The sequence below is a fragment of the Gobius niger genome (genome assembly GCF_951799975.1).
Source record: "Gobius niger genome assembly, chromosome: 8".
Lineage (NCBI taxonomy): Eukaryota > Metazoa > Chordata > Actinopteri > Gobiiformes > Gobiidae > Gobius > Gobius niger.
Genome location: NC_136859.1, coordinates 5,915,182 through 5,934,446, shown reverse-complemented (window position 1 = coordinate 5,934,446; position 19,265 = coordinate 5,915,182). Strand labels below are relative to the sequence as shown.

General features: G+C 43.2%; 1 protein-coding gene across 1 annotated transcript in view; it reads right to left on the bottom strand.

Annotated features, from left to right (window-relative positions):
* The window catches only part of cadm3 (cell adhesion molecule 3), a gene marked incomplete at its 5' end in the record, with an annotated part of 225,403 nt that overhangs the window by 18,846 nt on the left and 187,292 nt on the right, over positions 1–19,265 (bottom strand). The window contains one exon of the mRNA XM_079561619.1: positions 2,006–2,181. Coding sequence (XP_079417745.1) covers positions 2,006–2,181 — 176 coding nt within the window. The remainder of the gene's footprint in view (positions 1–2,005; positions 2,182–19,265) is intronic.

Here is a 19,265-nt window from a genome sequence, read left to right as displayed (position 1 = left end):
CTGTGTGTCGAGCCCATTACGGGTTTAATATTTAAAGAAGAAATAAGTAACTTGTATACCTTAATAAATCATTTTCGTAGTCCTTCTGGGGGTAATACTGGGATGATACACAGTTAGCTTTGCCTGTTAGCCTGTTAGCTTCTTCTTCATGATTCCATTAGTGTGTATCATCCCAGTATTACCTTAATAAATCCTTTTCGTAGTCCTTCTGGGGGTAATACTGGGATGATACACACTAATGGAATCATGAAGAAGAAGCTAACAGGCTAACAGGCAAAGCTAACTGCGGGCTAGCGCCACTTAAACAGTATTTACAGCCAAGTTTGAGTGAAAATTAAATGAAAATTGGATGTACAATATCCCTCTCTCCCTTTGTCTTTTCTGTCAGCGTAGTATTTACTCTCAAGGACAATTAATGAGTAAAAAATCGTAACATGCTACGACACCTGCAGTGGCACTTTTGGCCTCTAGGGGCCTGAGTTACTTAGTTCTTCTTTAAAGGTGCAGTCGGGAACTTTTTTATGCGGAAATAAAACAAACCTTGATACTAGTGCTTATTTGACCTTTTGATTTCATTCCATTACATTCTATGAAGCTCCAGGATCAATTGTTTTTAGGGTTTCTGGTTGATTATCACTGCTCATGGAACTATCTCCACTTGCTGAGAAAACCTACCAGAAACCCTCAAAAATAAAGGTGCCATGCAAACATGCTGACTGAAAGGTCAATACGCACTATATCGAGGTTCTTCCTAAAACTGAAAAACAATCTTTTCATTGGGCAAAAGTTCTGAAAATGTCACTCATAACAGGAGAAAGTCGTGTGTCAGAAACCGAGATCAGCACTATCATTATCATTATTACGGGCTCTGCGCCTCGGAAAGGGACTCTTATTGTGGTGTAGACATCGAGGAAGGTCAGAGTTATGCAAAGACGGAAACACAAACAGCTCAGTGATGGCTGAACATCATCCTCTGTGACCGAGGTAATTACTGAACAAAGGCAGTACTAATTATCTATAGATCACGCTGAAAAAACAAGATAAACAAAGTGCTGGACTGTTGTGGAAATGTGTCTTAGGAGAACTAACTAGACGTGGTTTTATTTTGTTCCTTTTGTTATTGTTTGACATAGTTTTTGCTGCGTATTTATATATATATATAAACCCGATATATATGATATGTCCATCACAAACACATGACAAGAACGACTCATGGCATTACCTGTGTCATTACCTGGGCTCGGCTCCGTGGTGACTGAGGGGGCGTGGTCAGAGGGGGAGTGGGTGTGGTCGGAGTGGGCGTGGTCATGCTCGGAGTGGGTGTGGTCGTGGCCGGGGTGGGTGTGGTCGTGGTCAGGGTGGGCGTGATCATGGTCGGAGTGGGTGTGGTCATGGTCGGAGTGGGTGTGGTCATGGTCGGAGTGGGTGTGGTCGTGATCGGGGTGGGCGTGGTCGTCATCAGAGTGGGTGTGGTCGGAGTGGGTGTGGTCGTGGTCGTGATGAGAGTGGGTGTGGTCAGAGGGGGCGTGGCCAGAGTGGTCCGCGGAGTCAGGGAAGAGCTCGTTGGAAAGCGGGGTGGTCATTTCGGATGTGTGGGAGACGGTGGTGCTGGGGAGACCGGGGGGAGAGGATTCGGAAAGTTCAGGCACAGACGTGGAGCTAGAAACCGTGACGGGGGGGGGCGGGGTCCAGTCTGAATCTTTACGGGGGAGAAAACCAACCACAACAGGCAAAAGCAGCGGGCAAAGCGCCACAAACACGTGCCACGGATCCAACAACCGGGGGTCGGATTGAGGCCAAAATAACAAGGGTGGGGGGAAAAGCGCAATTATGGCAAAGCGTTTTGGAAAAGCGTTTTGGAAAAAAAGCGTTGGTAAATGGTTTGGATGAGAAGAACAAAAACAAAAGAAGGAAATTATAAGAGAAATCAAACATGGAAGACGTTGAAAATCAAAGGTGAGTTTTCGCTTTTTTTGGGGGGGGGGCGTGGTGGGGGCGGACCGACCTTGTACGAGGAGCGTGTACTCTCCCTGGCCCAGGCTCCCGATGCCGTTGCCCGCCTGGCACAGGTACACGCCGTTGTCCGATTTGTTGAGCATGTCGAAGTACAGGTAGGCGCCGTCGATTTTCACCAGCGGGCCCAGCTCCCCGTCCTTCTTCTGCCACGAGAAGGTGGTGGGCCTGAGAGAGACACAGACACAGAGGCACTTGTTCAGTTTATTGATCTCCATCGGGACGGACAAAAGGCACAGAGGGTGAGAGAGTTTCAAATATTACAGACATTAATCTCCATCAGATGTTTGGATCAGTGGTCGAACTTTCCACAAGTACAACAAGGCCTGGATCAAGATTAAATCCACAGTAAATAGACCAAACTCTGTCTCAACTCCCTGCATTTGTAAACCATAATAAAAGGTTTTCTCTAAAGAAGCCATTTTGAAGTGCTTTGTGTAATTGTACTAATGCTTCATGAGTCACAGTTCAGATTCATCTTCTTTTTGTTCTGAACACAATCTGCAAACACGTTCTGTTGTCAAAACTTCTCGGCAACCAACTCTCGAGGAGTGAACTGCAAGTCGCATAGTTACATAAGTGTCATGAAAGCTTAAGTAGTTCTCTGACATATTTGATACATAAAAATAGAAACAGCAACAAATGAACTGATTTTACCCTTGTCACATTTATATAGTGCCTTTCTTCCTGCTTTAGGCACTCAAAGCGCTTTGCATCAAGGAACCAGTCACCCATTCACACTCTCGTTACCAGTGTGCGCAGACACTGGAGGTGAGGAGGGTGAAGTGTCTTGCTTGTCTTGTTATGTTTTATTTTAGGGGTTCGTAATTGTTCACATCGGGCAGCACGGTAGCAAAGCGGTTAGCACTCGTGCTTCACGGCTGGTCCTGGGATGAATCAAGGCCTTTCTGTGTGAATATGTTCTCCCCGTGTCTGCGTAGGTTTCCACCTGTTTCCCCTACCACTTAAAACATGTACAATGGGGATGAATGATGTGTGTGCATGCAGGCCTATCATGATAATACGTTTTAAGTTCGATATATTGAGGCAGGAAAGTATCGCGATACTATAGTGCTCGTCATATAGCTAGAATAACATGAAAAATTGCATATTTACTTCTGTTATTCAAGTAATAACTAATATATGATAGACTCACTACAGGCAAAGTGACATATGTCAAGCCTTTGTTATAATTTTGACGGTTCATTTTTAAAATATTCTAATTTTCTGAGATTTTTATAGGGACTGGATGCAAGTTGGTCATTATATACTCATTACTGCCACCTCTTGTCATATGGGTTACTGCAGCTTCTATATTAAAGGGACTATACAGAGTTTAAAAATGTTAACACTAAGTATTTTCCTCCTACATGTTCCAACCATGTCCTAATGTGTAGAATGAGCTCAGACCTGTTCACCACAACTGCCTCTAAAATCCTGCACTGTCACTCAAAAAGTTGTTACTGCGGGTCCAAAGTGCCGTCATGCACGAGCTTAATATAGAAGCTGCAGTTACACGTATGACCTGGGGTGGCAGTAGTGAGTATAAAATGGCCAACTTGCATCTAGTCCCTTTAAGGGCTCATTTTAGAGGCAGTTGTGGTGAATTAGGTTTGGGCTCATTGTGCATCTTAGGACATGGCTGGAACGTATTGCTGGGTTGCAGGTGACATCACAGCATTCTAAAGGCCTATATTATTATATAGAGGAAAAATTATTTTGTTTTCGAGGAAATTTTTGGCCGTGTACAGAGAGATCATGGACCCAGTGACTGATATTAATGATATTTTTTTTCATTCATATATTTTCTTTTTAGCTACGACTTGTGAAAGTGCAATGCTGTGAATAGGAAAAACTGGCTCCTGCCCCCCGCTGGGTCCGATGACATCATCACATTCTAAAACCTGCAACCCACCAATAGGGGGAAGATAATATATAATTTTAAAATTGTTAAACTCCGCATAGTCCCTTTATTTTGGAATTTTTACAAGCTGAGCCATAATAATGAAAATGATAACAAATAAAGACTACACATCTCACTTTGTATGTAATAAGTCTATATATTCGTTTCACAGTTTAAGTTGAATAACACAAGTAAATGCACCTGTAAACGGTCAACTTGTTTTTTATTGAACGATAAGTCTTTTTATTTAACGTAACAGCCCTGTGTGCATGAATGAATATTGGTGGTCAGAGGGACCCTTAGCGCTGGTGTCAGTCTCCCCCAGGGGAAACTGAAGCTACGTAGCTTAGCACCACCGAGTATGAATGAAGAGCACTACAAATGTAAGCTTCCTTTCCATCGATATCGAGTGATGAGACCTTAAAAGTTTGGGAACCCCCGTCTGAATCATGTTCCTGCAATCTGGAAACAAGTAAATAACCCTGTTGATGCACTATTATCCACACATTTAGATGAAAATTAAGTTATGAAAGGAATAGATGCATCTGATATCTGACAACAGCGCAAGACCATTGTAAAAGTGCAAGTAACAAAAGCCTCATATTATTCGGTATGAGATAAAGAAAAAAACCTGACAGTACAACTCTGCACGCGCCGACGTTACCAGCTTTTGCCTTATACCTCCAACTTTTTGTGTTTTTTGACAAGTGTAGAAAAAAAAGTGATGATTTTTAGGCCTTAGCCCAGAGCTGAACCGTGCACTTTCACAAAAAACAATGTCGAAGCAATGAGAACGAGTGAAGTGATGAAAGCAGACAGGAGGTGACAGGGAGAGGGAGAAGTATTGGAGATGTGGGGGGGGGGGGGAGGTGGAGGAGGAGGAGGTGATGGTGGGCAGCAGCAGCAGCAGATCAGGCAGCATCAAGACAGAGATGGATATTACTAGAAAAACATGGAGAGACAGAGGGGCAGACGGGGGCACTGGATGTGGAGAGATGAGTTGTAAAAGCGGTGCAGTAAGTCTTATCTACTGAGGCCAGAAGGAGCCTATAAGACGTCGAACAAAACAGCCGACAAGGGCAGTCTGTTTTATTTTCACTTTGACCACAATCCAACATTATGTACATGCACCTTCAATGCAAAAGGCGGATGTATTGAGAAGTTAAAACGACTAAGGCCAACTAAATTAGCATCTGCAATGTCAGAAGGTCCAGTGTGGCATACAATTTTTCACCAAGACCTTGACTTGATGATGGGAGAGGGTGAGCACATCCCAAAGATTGTCAGTGGGGTTTAGATCTGGACTCTTCCCCATGAATCCTGACATTGCAATCTTGGAAAAAGCCTGTGCCGTCAGGGAAGAAGAAATCCACTGATGGAATAACCTGGTCGTTATATTGAGGTTGTTGAGGATCTCATTCTTTGAGCTCATAGTGTTGCTGAACCGGGACCTGATTAGGGCTGGGTACCGGTACTTTACGATACCAATACCTACTTTTTCTAATACCTTTGCTAAAATATTTGTCGTCTAGAACCTGAAAACGTTCCTCTGTAAGAACAAATCCTGAGAACAGTCTGGAGGACTCTTATGCGCCAAGAATTCTCCATTTCTGTTCACGATCTGATGCCGATGGTGCCCAACAGCTATATATGTACATATTAAATCATATATTAATTCATTCCAGAATGTAAATATTACAGATGCCTTTATACAGGGATAGGGTTTTCGAAAAAGATGGTAATATCTCTTGTGCCTACTTTTTTTTAAAGCAGTACTAAGTAACTCTTCCCCCTAGAGGCCATAAGCGCAACTGCAGGTGTCGTAGCAAGTTACGATTTTTTAATTTATTAATTGTCTTGGAGAGTAAATACTACGCTGACAGGAAAGGCGAGGGGAGAGAGGGTTACTGTGCATCCAATTATACAACGGAAATATTTTTTTTCACTCAAACTGGTCATACCGCCTTTGCGATGCCCAATCCCATCAGACCTTGGAAGCTAAGCAGGGAAGGGCCTGGTCGGTACTTGGATGGGAGACCGTTTGGTAACACCAGGAAGCCTAGCGAATGTAGTGTGTGAGTGAGTGGTTGGTGGTGGTTGGAGGGGCCGATGGCGCAGAGTGGTTGCCTCGCTTCCGTCAGTCTACCCCAGGGCAGCTGTGGCTACAATAGTAGCTTATCACCACCGGGTATGGAGTGAATGAATAATGCAATGTAAAGCGTCTTTGAGTGTCCAGAAAAGCACTATATAAAACCGATGCATTATATGTATTAATTCATTCCAGAATGTAAATATTCCAGATGCCTTTATACAGGGTTAGGGTTTTCGAAAAAAGATGGTGATATCTCTTGTAGCCTACTTTTTTTAATGTCGCCGTTCACAAATAATGCAGCATTAAATGAGCTGCATAAACGTTATTTACGTGGGGCCTCGATCCTCCGACCTTGTGTACCCGAGGCACGCACTCTACTTGGAGAGCTAACCAAGCGGGAATAGAAGGAAAACCCTTTTGCGATTTACAGGTTATATCTATTTAAACATTTTGTAACGTGAGCTAATTCATGTGCCCAAAGGTTTAGGCGGGTGCTTGAGCGCGTGGAGATTTTTTTTCTTTTGGGGTTTTGTTGGTTATTATTAGTTTTGGATTGGTCATTCATTTTCTCCTTTGGCTGCCTTTTGCACTTTTTTTGTCCGGAGAATTATAGGCTAGTTAGGCAGAACACAGTTGTGAAGTGTTTTCCCTACTTAAAAGGAACAGGCCACCGTTTTTCCATACTGAGATATGTTCGTACCTCTCTGACCTTTGTGCCCATGGAAGAGCTTGGTCGCTTCTATCTTCACCCCATTTGGAGCTATAGGAATACATTGGGAGAGGCCAAATGCTAACAACATCTTTGGCCGTTGACCAGACTGGTACGCATCAACTCGTAGGCAAGAACATATCACTGTATGGAAAAACGGTGGCCTGTTCCTTTAAGAACGTGTCGTGGATCTAGCGCAGTTTCCTGACACTGCCTTCGGATTTTAAGACGTTTCTTAAGAAGATGTTCATGAATGAGGCCCATTAACGCTTACTCATTACATATAAGACTAATGATTTAAAATGTATATCATTCATTTGAGAAAGATGGGACTTTTTTACGATATGCTTTCGATACTAAACTTTATTTTCGATACCATACTGATATCATTTCACGGTGCCCCACAGCAACTTCAGATCATAAGTTAGATCAAGGTGGACACTTTCTTTAGTTGGTAAGACAGTGACGGCTTTTTCCAGTTTACCTCTTTACTTCACCATAAACCACAGCTCCATTGAGTCATGTCCCACAACAAACAGTTTTGAAACTTCCACAACAGACTTGGAAGAAGCTGCATGGGTCATGTGGTGCAACGTCTGCTCTTTAAATGGTCAGAAATCTCGCTGAATCTGAATGGCGAGGACCGGAGAGACCGCTGGGAGTGAGGAGAGGATGAAAAATGCCACTTTGAAGCTCATCTCAACAATAAAAAAAGATTAAAAAAATCTTTAACCATTGACTTAAGTTAATAGTCAGGTATAAATGTCTGAAGAACTGCATGTGCCGCATTTATGTAAATATTCCCCATACAACGGCTCAGACAAAGAGTCCCGTGTGGCTATGAGAGAATTGTCTGTACAGGAAAATGTTCACTCGATGCGACATCATACGGCAGATTAAAACCGCAGTGATTGAGTTTGGAGGAGACAGTGCTGACGAGCCTCGATAAAAGAATCAATTATGTAAATGCTCCGTCCTTAAGCGCTCCTCCGTAATTACAATCACGCTCGGCACTGGAGACGGCGACAGACCTGAAATACTTCGTCTGATGAATCTCTATTTTAACAGAGAAGCTCCTCCAGAAATGACTGAATCTGCAGAAAGCGAGTCCCACTGGCGACGGGTGAACTGTGGACACTTTACTGCTGACTGTCGAAGGCTCTGACGGCGGCGCAGGCGGCCCGGCGGTCACCGTGTGACCGGGGGCTCGCGGCTCTTGATAATGTCATTATTATGGCTGCAGCGATGGGATTAAATGTGACCAGTCGTCTATTACAAGAGGATGGTTTATACACAGACTCAAAAGGTCATCACATTAAAGTCTTACATACTTCTACAAACAACTTTATGTATGAATTTACAACATGTACTTTTAAGACCAGCCCTTTTTTGCAACCGCAGATATAGATCATAGACTGTAAAAAAAAATGGACGTCTTATGCTCACTCCTCCCCGTTTACCAGATTGACCACGGCCGTGGGGCAATTCATGGCGGATTTACAGGCTCCCCCTCCCCAGCTCTGACGAAGCATGTTCCTAAAAAGGACATACGGGCAGGATTTTCACCGTAGACTCGGCCCTTGCGTGACGTGTAGCTCGCGCTGCTCCAATGCTAACAGTTCGAGCCTCATTAAGTACGAGATTTCAAAAAATCATATTACGAAAACCAGCCTGGTTTCATATATTGTTATTAACCCAGCGTAATCTCAGGAGGAATATCTAGCCTCGTCTAGTGTTGAAACAATTGAAACCAGGCTTTAAAGTAGTTTTTAACGTGTCTAAACTCCAATGCTTTTCAATGGGGGCCTAGCGGCGATATGGAGGTACTGCAGCAACGGCGGAGCAATGGCGGCCCCACGTTTGTGGTCAAAAAGCAGGGCAGCCAGCGGCCATTGATATAGATGCAGACGGCATCTCTGTAATCGTCCATATATGGTCATGTTTGAAAACAGTTAAGGGGGAAAACAATTTGGAGAAAAATCTAAACTTTCTCTAATTATTCAAAAACTACTTTAACAAACGCTGAACATGGAGTGGAGAAAAGTGGTTCAACAGCCCATAAATATATAAATAATGGAGAATGCTAACTCGATGCTACATGTTAGCATCGTGTTAATGCTAACGCTACCTAATGCTAGCTACGACTGCTGTTTTTTTCGTGAATAAACACCCATATGGACCCGATTTAGACTTGACTTTATTTGTATGTGATGAATACGTTTATATTTTGCCAGAAAACTGCCAAAAAGTGGGAAAAATTGTGCTTCCCAGAAGATTCTATTTTCCCCCCTCGGCGAAGCCCCGCCCCCTTCTATGACGAGATGCCGTCTGTATCTATTCACCTTATTCTGGAGGCTCGCATGGGCGCTGCCATGAATTGGTCCCGCCCCTTTTCTCCTATCTGTCAATATGGGGCTGGAGAAGTCCAGATTAAATCAGTCACTACACGAAAACAAAGCCGTTTTTCAGGCCGCGCAGAGAAACGGTGCAGTGTTGACATGTTGGTTCAAATGAACATCGGACATTATACACAAATCAATCAACTTTTTCGCTCGTTCTCCGTTTAATGAACGGGCTTCACGCTCGACCGGAAGTGTCAATACAACGGAAGTGCAGAGACAACGCAAAAAGAGGCAGAAGTGGGCGGGGCGGAATAAGGTGAATAGCTCATCTGGAAAGTTCTTTGCTTTAAACTCCAAACATGAAATCACTCCCCCTTCTCGACACGTTCTCCTTCCACACGGGGCTGATACATAACAATAACTGATACATAACATGATCTGATGCCCAGAAAGGCGGTGAAATATCTGCTTCATCCACTTTTCACACTCGAGTCGCAGATGTCTTTTCTTTTTTGCCTCCACATTCCCTTTCTCTGTCCACTTTTCCACTCATACGGAGACTTAAGATTCAGAAAGCTTAATTGATCTCAAAGGGCAGTTCATTTGTAGCAAACCTCAGAACATTTCACAAACACATCACAGGCACAACTTGCCCAAATTATCTCTACCAAAGAACTGCAGAGGAGTGAGGAGGACAGATGGTAAATTACTGCAGACCTAAAGCACAGGATGAGCAATCGTGAAGTCGTCATCATGTTTTAAGAAAAAATTATATGTTTTACGCAATGGCCGCTGGCTGCTCTGCTCTGTGACGACAATAGGGGCCGCCATTACTCCGCCATTGCTGTAGTATCTCCATATACCCGATAGTCTCCCATTGGAATGCCTTGCGCTTTAGACACGTTTACTTTGAAGCCTGGTTTCTAATTTTCTAAACTTTCTACAGCTAGATATTCCTCCTGTGATAACACTGGGTCACAATTTAAGAAACCAGGCTGGTTTCTACAGTGAAGATCCCGCCCTTATGCCCTTTTTAGGAACATGCTTCATCAGAGCTGGGGAGGAGGAGTCTGTAAATCCGCCATGATTTCCCCCTGGAGCGTGGTCATTATGGTAAATGGGGAGGAGTGAGGAGGAGTCGTCTATTCTTTTTAAGTCTATGGTTTTCCATTTAATAATTTCTATGACAGGCAAACACAAAGTTCAATGGCAACATCTATATAACGCTTTTCTACCTTCAATAGGCACTCAATGGGCTTTACATCAAGAAACCACTCACCTATTGACTCTCATTCACACACCAATGTACGCAGTGGCAATGGAGGACACAACAACTACTATCTGCACAAGTTCACAAACAGGGCATTGCTTCCACAGATTACTTGAATGCAGTAATCCAGAAAGATTCCGGCCGTGTTTTACCTCAGATCCTGACAATAACTGAATCCTCCTGCATCACCTGGTGGGACTTTCTCTAAGCCTGACTGCCGTGATGCAACTCCAAATGTTTCTTAATTGGATGTAGCGTCTTTGAAGCTCGATAACACTTTGTTGTCAGCACAGAGTGTACAGCGAACCTTTATATTGTCCTCTTTATCCGACACAAACTCAAATAGGCACTGTTTAGTATTTCCAGTGAGAAAACGAGCATCCTCCTGTTGTTTACGTTTGTGCCGTGGTCCTCAGGCGGAAAACGTGACTTGTTGCAAACACTCCTTGCAACGAGACAATAAAGCAAATATATCTTTTTAAGGCGAGGCGCAGCAGGTGAATAGGGGGAAAAATGAATGTAGAGAGATATCAGTTTGAAACTTTTGCTGAACATTACTGACATTAATAGGAGAAAAAAATCTAAGACTGGAAAGTTTGGAGTCCGTAGGAGGGACTTTAAAGGGACTATACAGTTTTTCCTCCCCCTACATGTTCCTACAATGTCCTAATGTGTAGAATGAGCCCAGACCTGTTCACCACAACTGCCTCTAAAATCCTGCACTGTCACTCAAAAAGGTGTTAATTCGGGTCCGAAGTGCCGTCATGCACGAGCTTAATATAGAAGGTGCAGTTACACGTATGACCTGAGGTGGCAGCAGCGAATATAAAATGGCCAACTCGTATCTAGCACCTTTAAGGGCTCACGAGTTGCATGTATGGAGTAAAAACCTTATTTAGAGAAAACTGGCCCTGGATATTTGCACCTTTCTTCGCTCTTCTGTCTCTGGTGGCTCCCAGAAGGAAAAACACCATATTTGGGTGATGGCGTCACCACGGGGACCCTTCGCAGCACACGTGGATGTAAAATCTGTCAATATTTGTGAATGATATACGTTGGAAAGACGAGCTGCAACTTCTGGTTTGCCTACGCCTCGCTCACGGACAAAACATCATAAAATAAGCATCATACGGGGTAAGTGTTGTCATTTTTAAACTCTGACATGAAAAGGGAGGAAACTAAAAATCTCCACTACGACCACTGCGTGAAAAATAGGAATTACAAAATAGTAACGCACTGTGACTTGGAAAAGTTTAATCTGATTACTGGTTAGGAAATAGTAATGCGTTAGATTACTCGTTACTCAAAAAAGTAGTCAGATTACAAGTTACAGGCATAGTTGAAAACAGCGTCAGAGGCCTGGATGCATCGACCATTCACCAAAACATCAGTAAACAACAGCCAATCCCCAACTTTATTCATATCTCAACTGTCCATCCATCCATTTTCTTCCACTTTTCCATTTCCATTGCACCAGCCCCTATGGCTCCTTCTGCAGGGTCCACAGAAGGACGGTCTCATGGTTCTAACAGGGCCTGTTGGTCTCTCATAAGGGGCTTCTTACCTGCTCTTTGTCTGACCCGTCACCGAAGACCTATTTGCCCTGGGAGACCCTACCATGGGGCACCAAGCCCCCGACAACAGAGCTCCAGGATAATTTGGGTGCGCAAACCCCTCCACCACATTAAGGTGGTGGTTCCAGGAGGGGATATCTGAAGTAATGCACTGATTTTTGACAGTACGGGTTATGCTTTGTATGTTTTTTTCCTATATTTATTAGTTGAAATGGCTTTAAAGTTTCCATTGTATTGCCACCTGTCAGCCGGCCTTTGCAGATAATGACTGATCAGATGAGGATGAACTTAGTGGGTGTTGTGCCTTCTGCTTGTTAAAGTCGGCATTTTGCTCAAACTGTCTCTGCGTGTATTTGAATAATGCAAAAAAAAAAAAAAAAGGGCCTCCAGTAAGTTGACTTTTTTGGCGTCTTGCCGCCGGGGGAATCCCAAACGGAGACACTTGAACACGGGGAAACAGCGGGCGCTCCCTCGACGCTCTCTGTTCTCCAAATACTCGAGCGATGCAGACACCACACCAGCAGAGATCTGAGGCTCACGTGGAGCCCGCCGACGGCTCCAGAGACACACACACCCGGGAAATCAATATCTCAATCCTCCTCCCAAAAGAGTTGATCTCATCAGGCTAAAAACACGTGAGGGGCGATAATCAGGAGAGACGAGGGCCGGGTGACACTCTGTTTGCAGAACGACCCACAAAAGTCACACATAAAGCATTAAGGGGAAGCTTGAACCATTGACTTGACAGAAAAAATATATCTATATCTCATCTATATAAATCTCATCCTATCTGATTCTGAGTAAGACGGGATTGTGACGTCGGCCACTCGTTTTTATAAATTTTTGTGAGACATAAGGCTGTCACGACAACCATTATATCGACATATCTTTTACTAAATGACAGATAAAAACACATTATTGGGCTCAATATTCATCGCCTGTACATTATGCAGGGGTTCCCAAACTTTCTTAGCTGGGACCCCAAAAATGGACACGTAAACAACTCGGGACCCCCATTACATGAAGTTACTCTTATGCTTCAGGGCATAAAAAAGCATCTTAAAATCAAGTTAAAGGGGCTAGATGCAAGTTTGTCATTTTATGCTCACTACTGCCACCTCAGGTCTTATGTGTAACTGCAGCTTCTATATTAAGCTCGTGCATGACGGCACTTAGGACCCGAATTAACAACTTTTTGAGCGACAGTGCAGGATTTTAGAGGCAGTTGTGGTGAACATTTGAGCTCATTCTACACATTAGAACATTGTAGGAACATGTAGGGGGAGGAAAATACTTAATTTTAACATTTTTAAACTCTGCATAGTCCCTTAAATATGTAATTAACCTGTTCTACACTGAAAAATGTACTAAAAGCATAAGCCGTTTTCTTTTCATTTCAGCTTCAAATTATCTTGGGGACCCCCACCCAAGGCCTGGCGACTCCCCGATGGGTCCCGACCCCCACTGTGGGAACCACTGCATTATTGTACCCAAGGTTAGTTGTGTCTCAATGTAGTTAATCTATAATAGATAATAGAGCTTCAAGTTAAGTTTTAAAATACTTGAAAAATAAAATGTAAAGGTTTTGGCTCCAGCAAAGACCCATTTGTAAGAAAAAATCACTGTGGGACTTTTAATTCTTTTCAAAATGTGTTTATAATCTACTTGAAAATATGCAACAACAACTTTCTCAAGATTTTGAGATTTTGAAACTTAAGGCTAAAATAACATTTCAAAACTGAATGGAAAAGCTCCAGTCCATGCACAGAATTACTGGGACCGCATTTTAAGGTAGGGGGCCCGGACAATTAAAGCAGTACTAAGTAACTCTTACTCCTAGAGGCCATAAGCGCAACTGCAGGTTTCGTAGCATGTTGTTATTTTTTAACTAATGAATTGTCCGTGAGAGTAAATACTACGCTGACAGAAAAGACAAAGGGAGAGAAGGATGTTGAATATCCAATTACGCAATGGAATTTTTTTTTTTAACTCAAACTTGGCTGTAAATACTGGTTAAAGCGGCTCTAGCCTTCTGTTAGCTTTTCCTGCTAGCCTGTTAGCTTCTTCTTTGTGATTCCTTTAACACTTGTATTACCCCCAGAGGGACCACGGGTAGGATTTATTAAGGTAAACAAGTTACTTAGTTCTGCTTTAATGAGTAAAAAAACGTAGCATGCTACAACAGCTGCAGTGGCTCTTATAGGAGCATGAGTTACTAAGTTCTGCTTTAAGTCTCAAGTCACAAAAAGGCAATCTAGGTCATAGTCAAGTCTTTTGGAGCATTGGTCAAGTCCCGAAAAAAACACTCCCACCTCTGCCCATGTGTTTGTCTAAAAGTGTCTTTGCAGCTTCTTGAAAAGTCTTATGTATTAGTATTTAAAAAAAGCGAGTCTTTATGAAAATACATTGACAGCTTCACACCCTGAAATAAAACTTTTATCTCCGGAGCAATTATCTTGGCAATTAACTTCACAGACTGTAACTTCGGTCGTGCTACATTACCCAAAACACTCAAACCCTCTCATATCTGCGCCGATAACACTCTGGTCTTATATTTTTGGGGAGCTCTCGAGTGCTTCCGAGGAAACTTTTCAATTAGCCTGCATGCATTAGTAAACACTCGGCAAAAGTCATGATACGCCCGGAGACATTTTGGATTGCAATTATGTGCACTTTGCCGCTGCGTCGTCTCGCCTCTCCCAGTTGTAATCATTACCATCGCGAAGAATGAGGTTTGCCGCTAAATTGGAAATAAGTGAGATTCATGAGCATTCCGATCTTATGTAAATGTGTTATTATTTTGGAGCTTGTTGGGTGAACGCGCGAACAACAGCGAAATACAAGAGGAGGGAAGCTGTTTGTAAGTGCGGTGTTAATAAGGGACGGGGGAAAGCAATATCTCAGAGACGTGAATACAAATCAGACGAAATATCTGTGTGAGCCGCGCGGTGCAGGCGAGGAAGCGGTGGCTGTTTTTGCTTCGGCGTCCTCGCGCTCGCAACAGGAAGGTAAGTCTGAAGCTCGAGATCTGGAGAGTCTGAGTGCTTGTTCTCCTTTCTCTTTCTCCTGTTCCTTAACCTTTGAGGAACAGGAGCTCCAGCTGCTCCTTCTGCATCAGGACAATCTGGAGCTTCTGAGCCCAGCGGAGGGAACAACCAGGAAGCTACGTTGTACAATATACGCTCCATATAAGCCAAATGCCCATCTCGGGTCGCCCATTGCATTGTGGGTAGTGGAATTTCTTTCGGCTACCAAACAATATTGATAGTTAGCGTAAAGCAACGAAGAAAGCTCTGATTTGGACAATTGTAACAGCTGGAAAGTTGATGATTTAAAGTCTTTTTGTTGCCGTGGAGCTTGTTACAATATTAGCTTAAAGGGGCGAGATGCAAGTTGGTCATTTTATACTCACTACTGCCACCTCAGGTCTAATGCGGAACTGCGGGTTCTATATTAAGCTCGTGTATGACGGCACTTCAGACCCAAAGTAACACCTTTCTGAGTGACAGTGCAGGATTTTAGAGGCATGGCTGGAACATGTAGGGGGAGGAAAATACATAATGTTAACATTTTTAAACTCTGTATAGTCCCTTTAAAGACTATTTTTACAACCATCTGCTACGGAGATGGACAGAAACTGAAAGAACTGAACCCCGGTTCACATGTAGAGATGCTTCCAAAGTGACATCCAGTCCTTGTTCACATAGTCGGAATAACTTTGAGAGAAAAACATTTCTGACCCTTGAAGGCGACTGTTGGACAAAGTCTGAAACTGCGGCCTCATGTCGCCGACGTTCACAACATTAAAACTGGAATCAGAAATAAAAACATAGCATCCTTTTTTTTTTGTCAATGAGGAGGTGGACAGTAAACAAATTGTTATAAATTGTTTTATTGTGTCCAAAGAGATCCCCATGCCCACATAGGCTATGCCTCTAAACTTACTATATTTGTATTTTTTTAATGAGTGATTTGATGCTGTACAACATGGCTAATCAATTGCTAATTTGACAGATGGAAATCTACCCACTATATTTAACATCAACACCATTTTGAAACTTTTCTCTGTGAATCCAAAATGAATTTAAATGATTTAAAAAGTGACAGTGTCAGTGCGGGCTGAGCCCAGGTCGTTCCCCTGTCCACTATGGTCCACTATGGTCCACTATGGTCCACTATGGTTCACTGTGGCCCACTGTGGTCCACTGTGGTCCGCTGTTGAGATGGGCATTCGGCTTGTTCTCATGGACTGCAACGCATTTAATGTTTTTACCAACAGTACAAATATAATCCGAGCAACTGCACAAACATCAGACTGATGTGTTACATAAACAACTCTTTATAAACTGCACTGCTCAATGATTCCACCATATCATGTGCTTCAGTTCACCGCAGACTCTGATGAGCATCTGTTCTTTCACAGCTGACCTTTTGCAAATGATCCATGTGGCTTAAGTTTCGTTCTTGTTAAATGTAAACAAAAGTGCATAACGTTGCCATAAGTTGATCGATTTCTGATAATAAAACTCCCAAATGCTGCTGTGGCTCCAACGCTGCATGACCTGCTTTATACTTTCATATATTTAAGACACACATTTGAGTGGAAGGAAGAGAATATCCGCCAATGGAACAAGTATTTTTGCATATAAAAAGGAGAAAGATTTGATCACGCTAATAATGTTTTACCTGGTGTCTCAAAATGACTCATTAGGGTGAAATATTTGCTGTGCCACAAACTAAAGAAAGCTGAACCTTTCCCCCGCTGTAGAGGGACAACGGCGTCTGCAGCGAATCGTCCTCAGTCTACAACTTTTAATTCAACTCATGCATAGGTTAAAACACTGGTCCACTGGGGCTAATTTAGCGTGAAGCAAAGGGACGTCAGAGGAGTGAAGGACACTGAGCCGTGGAGGAGGACACGGCCCAGAATACAGAGCGTGTGTGTGTGTGTGTGTGTGTGTGTGTGTGTGTGTGTGTGTGTGTGTGTGTGCGTGTGTGCGTGTGCGTGTGTGATGGAGCTTGATGGGGTGGATTTTGGCGAGCGGAGTGGGTGGGTGTGGCGGAGGGAGAGGATCACTGTCACAAACAAGTGTCTACGGCTTCCAGCTCAGAGGAGAGACTTTAAAGCAGCTCGAGCACAAGTCTCTTCATGGACAAAGACCGAAGTATATCTATGACGTGTTAGAGGTGTTTGTTCTTCAGCTCGGGCCGTGAGAACCTCAGGGAGCGGTCTCCTGCTGCTCCCAGAGTCAGGACTAAACACAGTGAGGCTCAGTTTTATGTGACTATAGGGGCTGGGACATGTGAGACAGGCCTCATGTGTGGTAAGACGAGGCTGAAAACGGTTAAATTTGGCTGTTAAAAAATATTTGTACTTAAAGATGCACTATGTAACTTTCTATGTGAAAAAAAAGTTGATATTTGTGCATCATTGGACCTTTTAGTGGCGTTACGGGTGCAGCAGGGCACCTAGGCTCTCCCTCACTGTGGCCTTTATGATTCTCCAGAATCGATTGGTTTTGGGTTTCCGGTACGAACCCCTAAAAACAATTGATCCTGGAGCGTCATAAAGGCCACTGTGAGGGAAAGCAAAGGTGCCCTGCTGCACCCATAATGCCACTGAGTCACTACTTTTTCACTTAAAATGTTGCATAGCGCACCTTTAAAGGGCCTATACTGTACCTGATTTTTTTAATTGCAAACAATGAAAGGCGAAGCCACTACAATGTTAGTTGTGGTCTGAATTGATTTCGAACTTTCCTAACATATTTGTATTACCCAAAAAGGCAAATTTCACAACTTGCAGGGTCACTTTTCAGGGTCACATTCACAAAAATACATGTATGTAATGTATTGTTTTTTCTTTATTTTCAAGACTTTTGATATTGTGTGATTCTCATTGAAGACGTAAAACTATGAATGAACACTCAAACTCAAAATAAGATCATATCTTTTAAATTCTTCAAAATGGCCGCCCTTTGTTCTTGGCATTTTCCCAATGAGCTTCTTAAGGTCCTTGTCCCTGAAATGGATCAACAGTGAAGCCAAAACCACTTCTGTGACGACATCGTGAAGTAATCAAAGCAAATGGCGGCCATTTTGAATAATCTGCTTCAACTTTTTCCACATGTGTTCATTCATAAACTAATATCTCATAAAAATAGCGTTTTGATGTATACTTTACCATATCATTATAGCCTCAGCACAGATATTTTACATCAGAAAATTATAAATGTTGTCTAGATGCAAAGAATGATAGAAAAGAGCGCGCGACTGGGCTGATCAGGATTGAAAATGTGTCTGGAATGCCCTCTGGAGGTGGCAGTGGGAACAACGAGTCCTAGAACAGTGAACACAAGCTTCCACTGCAAACTAAAAGGATGTTAAACAAATCTATGAGCTCAGAACGGGAAAAGAAGTAGAGCACTCCTCCAGGTGTGTTTTTGACCAGATAAAAGCTCCAAAAAAAGTCCACAGTCTTGTTTCCATGACAAGTCTCTTTTACAGTTTTGCTCTTAAGCTTTTCCAAACGCTATGGCCTCACTTTATTCCCTTTCACTCTCCTCTCTCAGACCAGTTCAAGCCTCTGCCCACCGCGCCGCCATCGCTCTGTTTTTTACTCTTGTTAAAGCACTTTTCCCTGACAGTGTTGACAAGTGGCTTCTCGAGAGGGATTTGTCGGCTTTGGCTCAGCTACTGTAGGGTCCCGACCTCTGAAAGGAACGCGCCGAGAGAGGGTTCGGCGCCGAATGCAACAAACCGAATTCAGCGGCGCGATTCAGCTGACAGCGGACATTTGAAAACATTAGCATTTGAGAAAAGGCTGGGATATGAACTGGAAAATGGTCATGTGTTGAATTTGCAGCATTAGGAGGTCATATTTACTGATTTCAATCAAAAACATCTTAACAGGTCAAGTTATATTTTACCATAGGAGCCCTTCTTTGAGCAGCTTCAGAATTCTTAAATCCATTAAACTTGAGAGTTTTTGGACAGTTTCTGCTTGGATTTGTTTGCAGGATGTCAAAATAGCCTCCCAGAGCTGCTGTTTGGATGAAAACTGCCTCCCACCCTCATAGAAGTTTTGCTTGAGGCTCCAAAGGTTCTCAATAGGGTTTAGGTCAGGGGAGGAGGGGGTCCACATCATGAGTTTCTCTCCTTTTATGCCCATAGCAGCCAGTGATGCAGAGGTATTCTTTACAGCAGGACATGGTGCGTTGTCATGCATGAAGATGATTTTGTTCGGGAAAACACGGCTCTTCTTTTGGAACCATAGAAGACAGTGGTCAGTCAGAAACTTCACATAATTTCAAAGGTCATTTTCACACCTTCAGGGATCCTAAAAGGGCCTAAAGGAGCCGA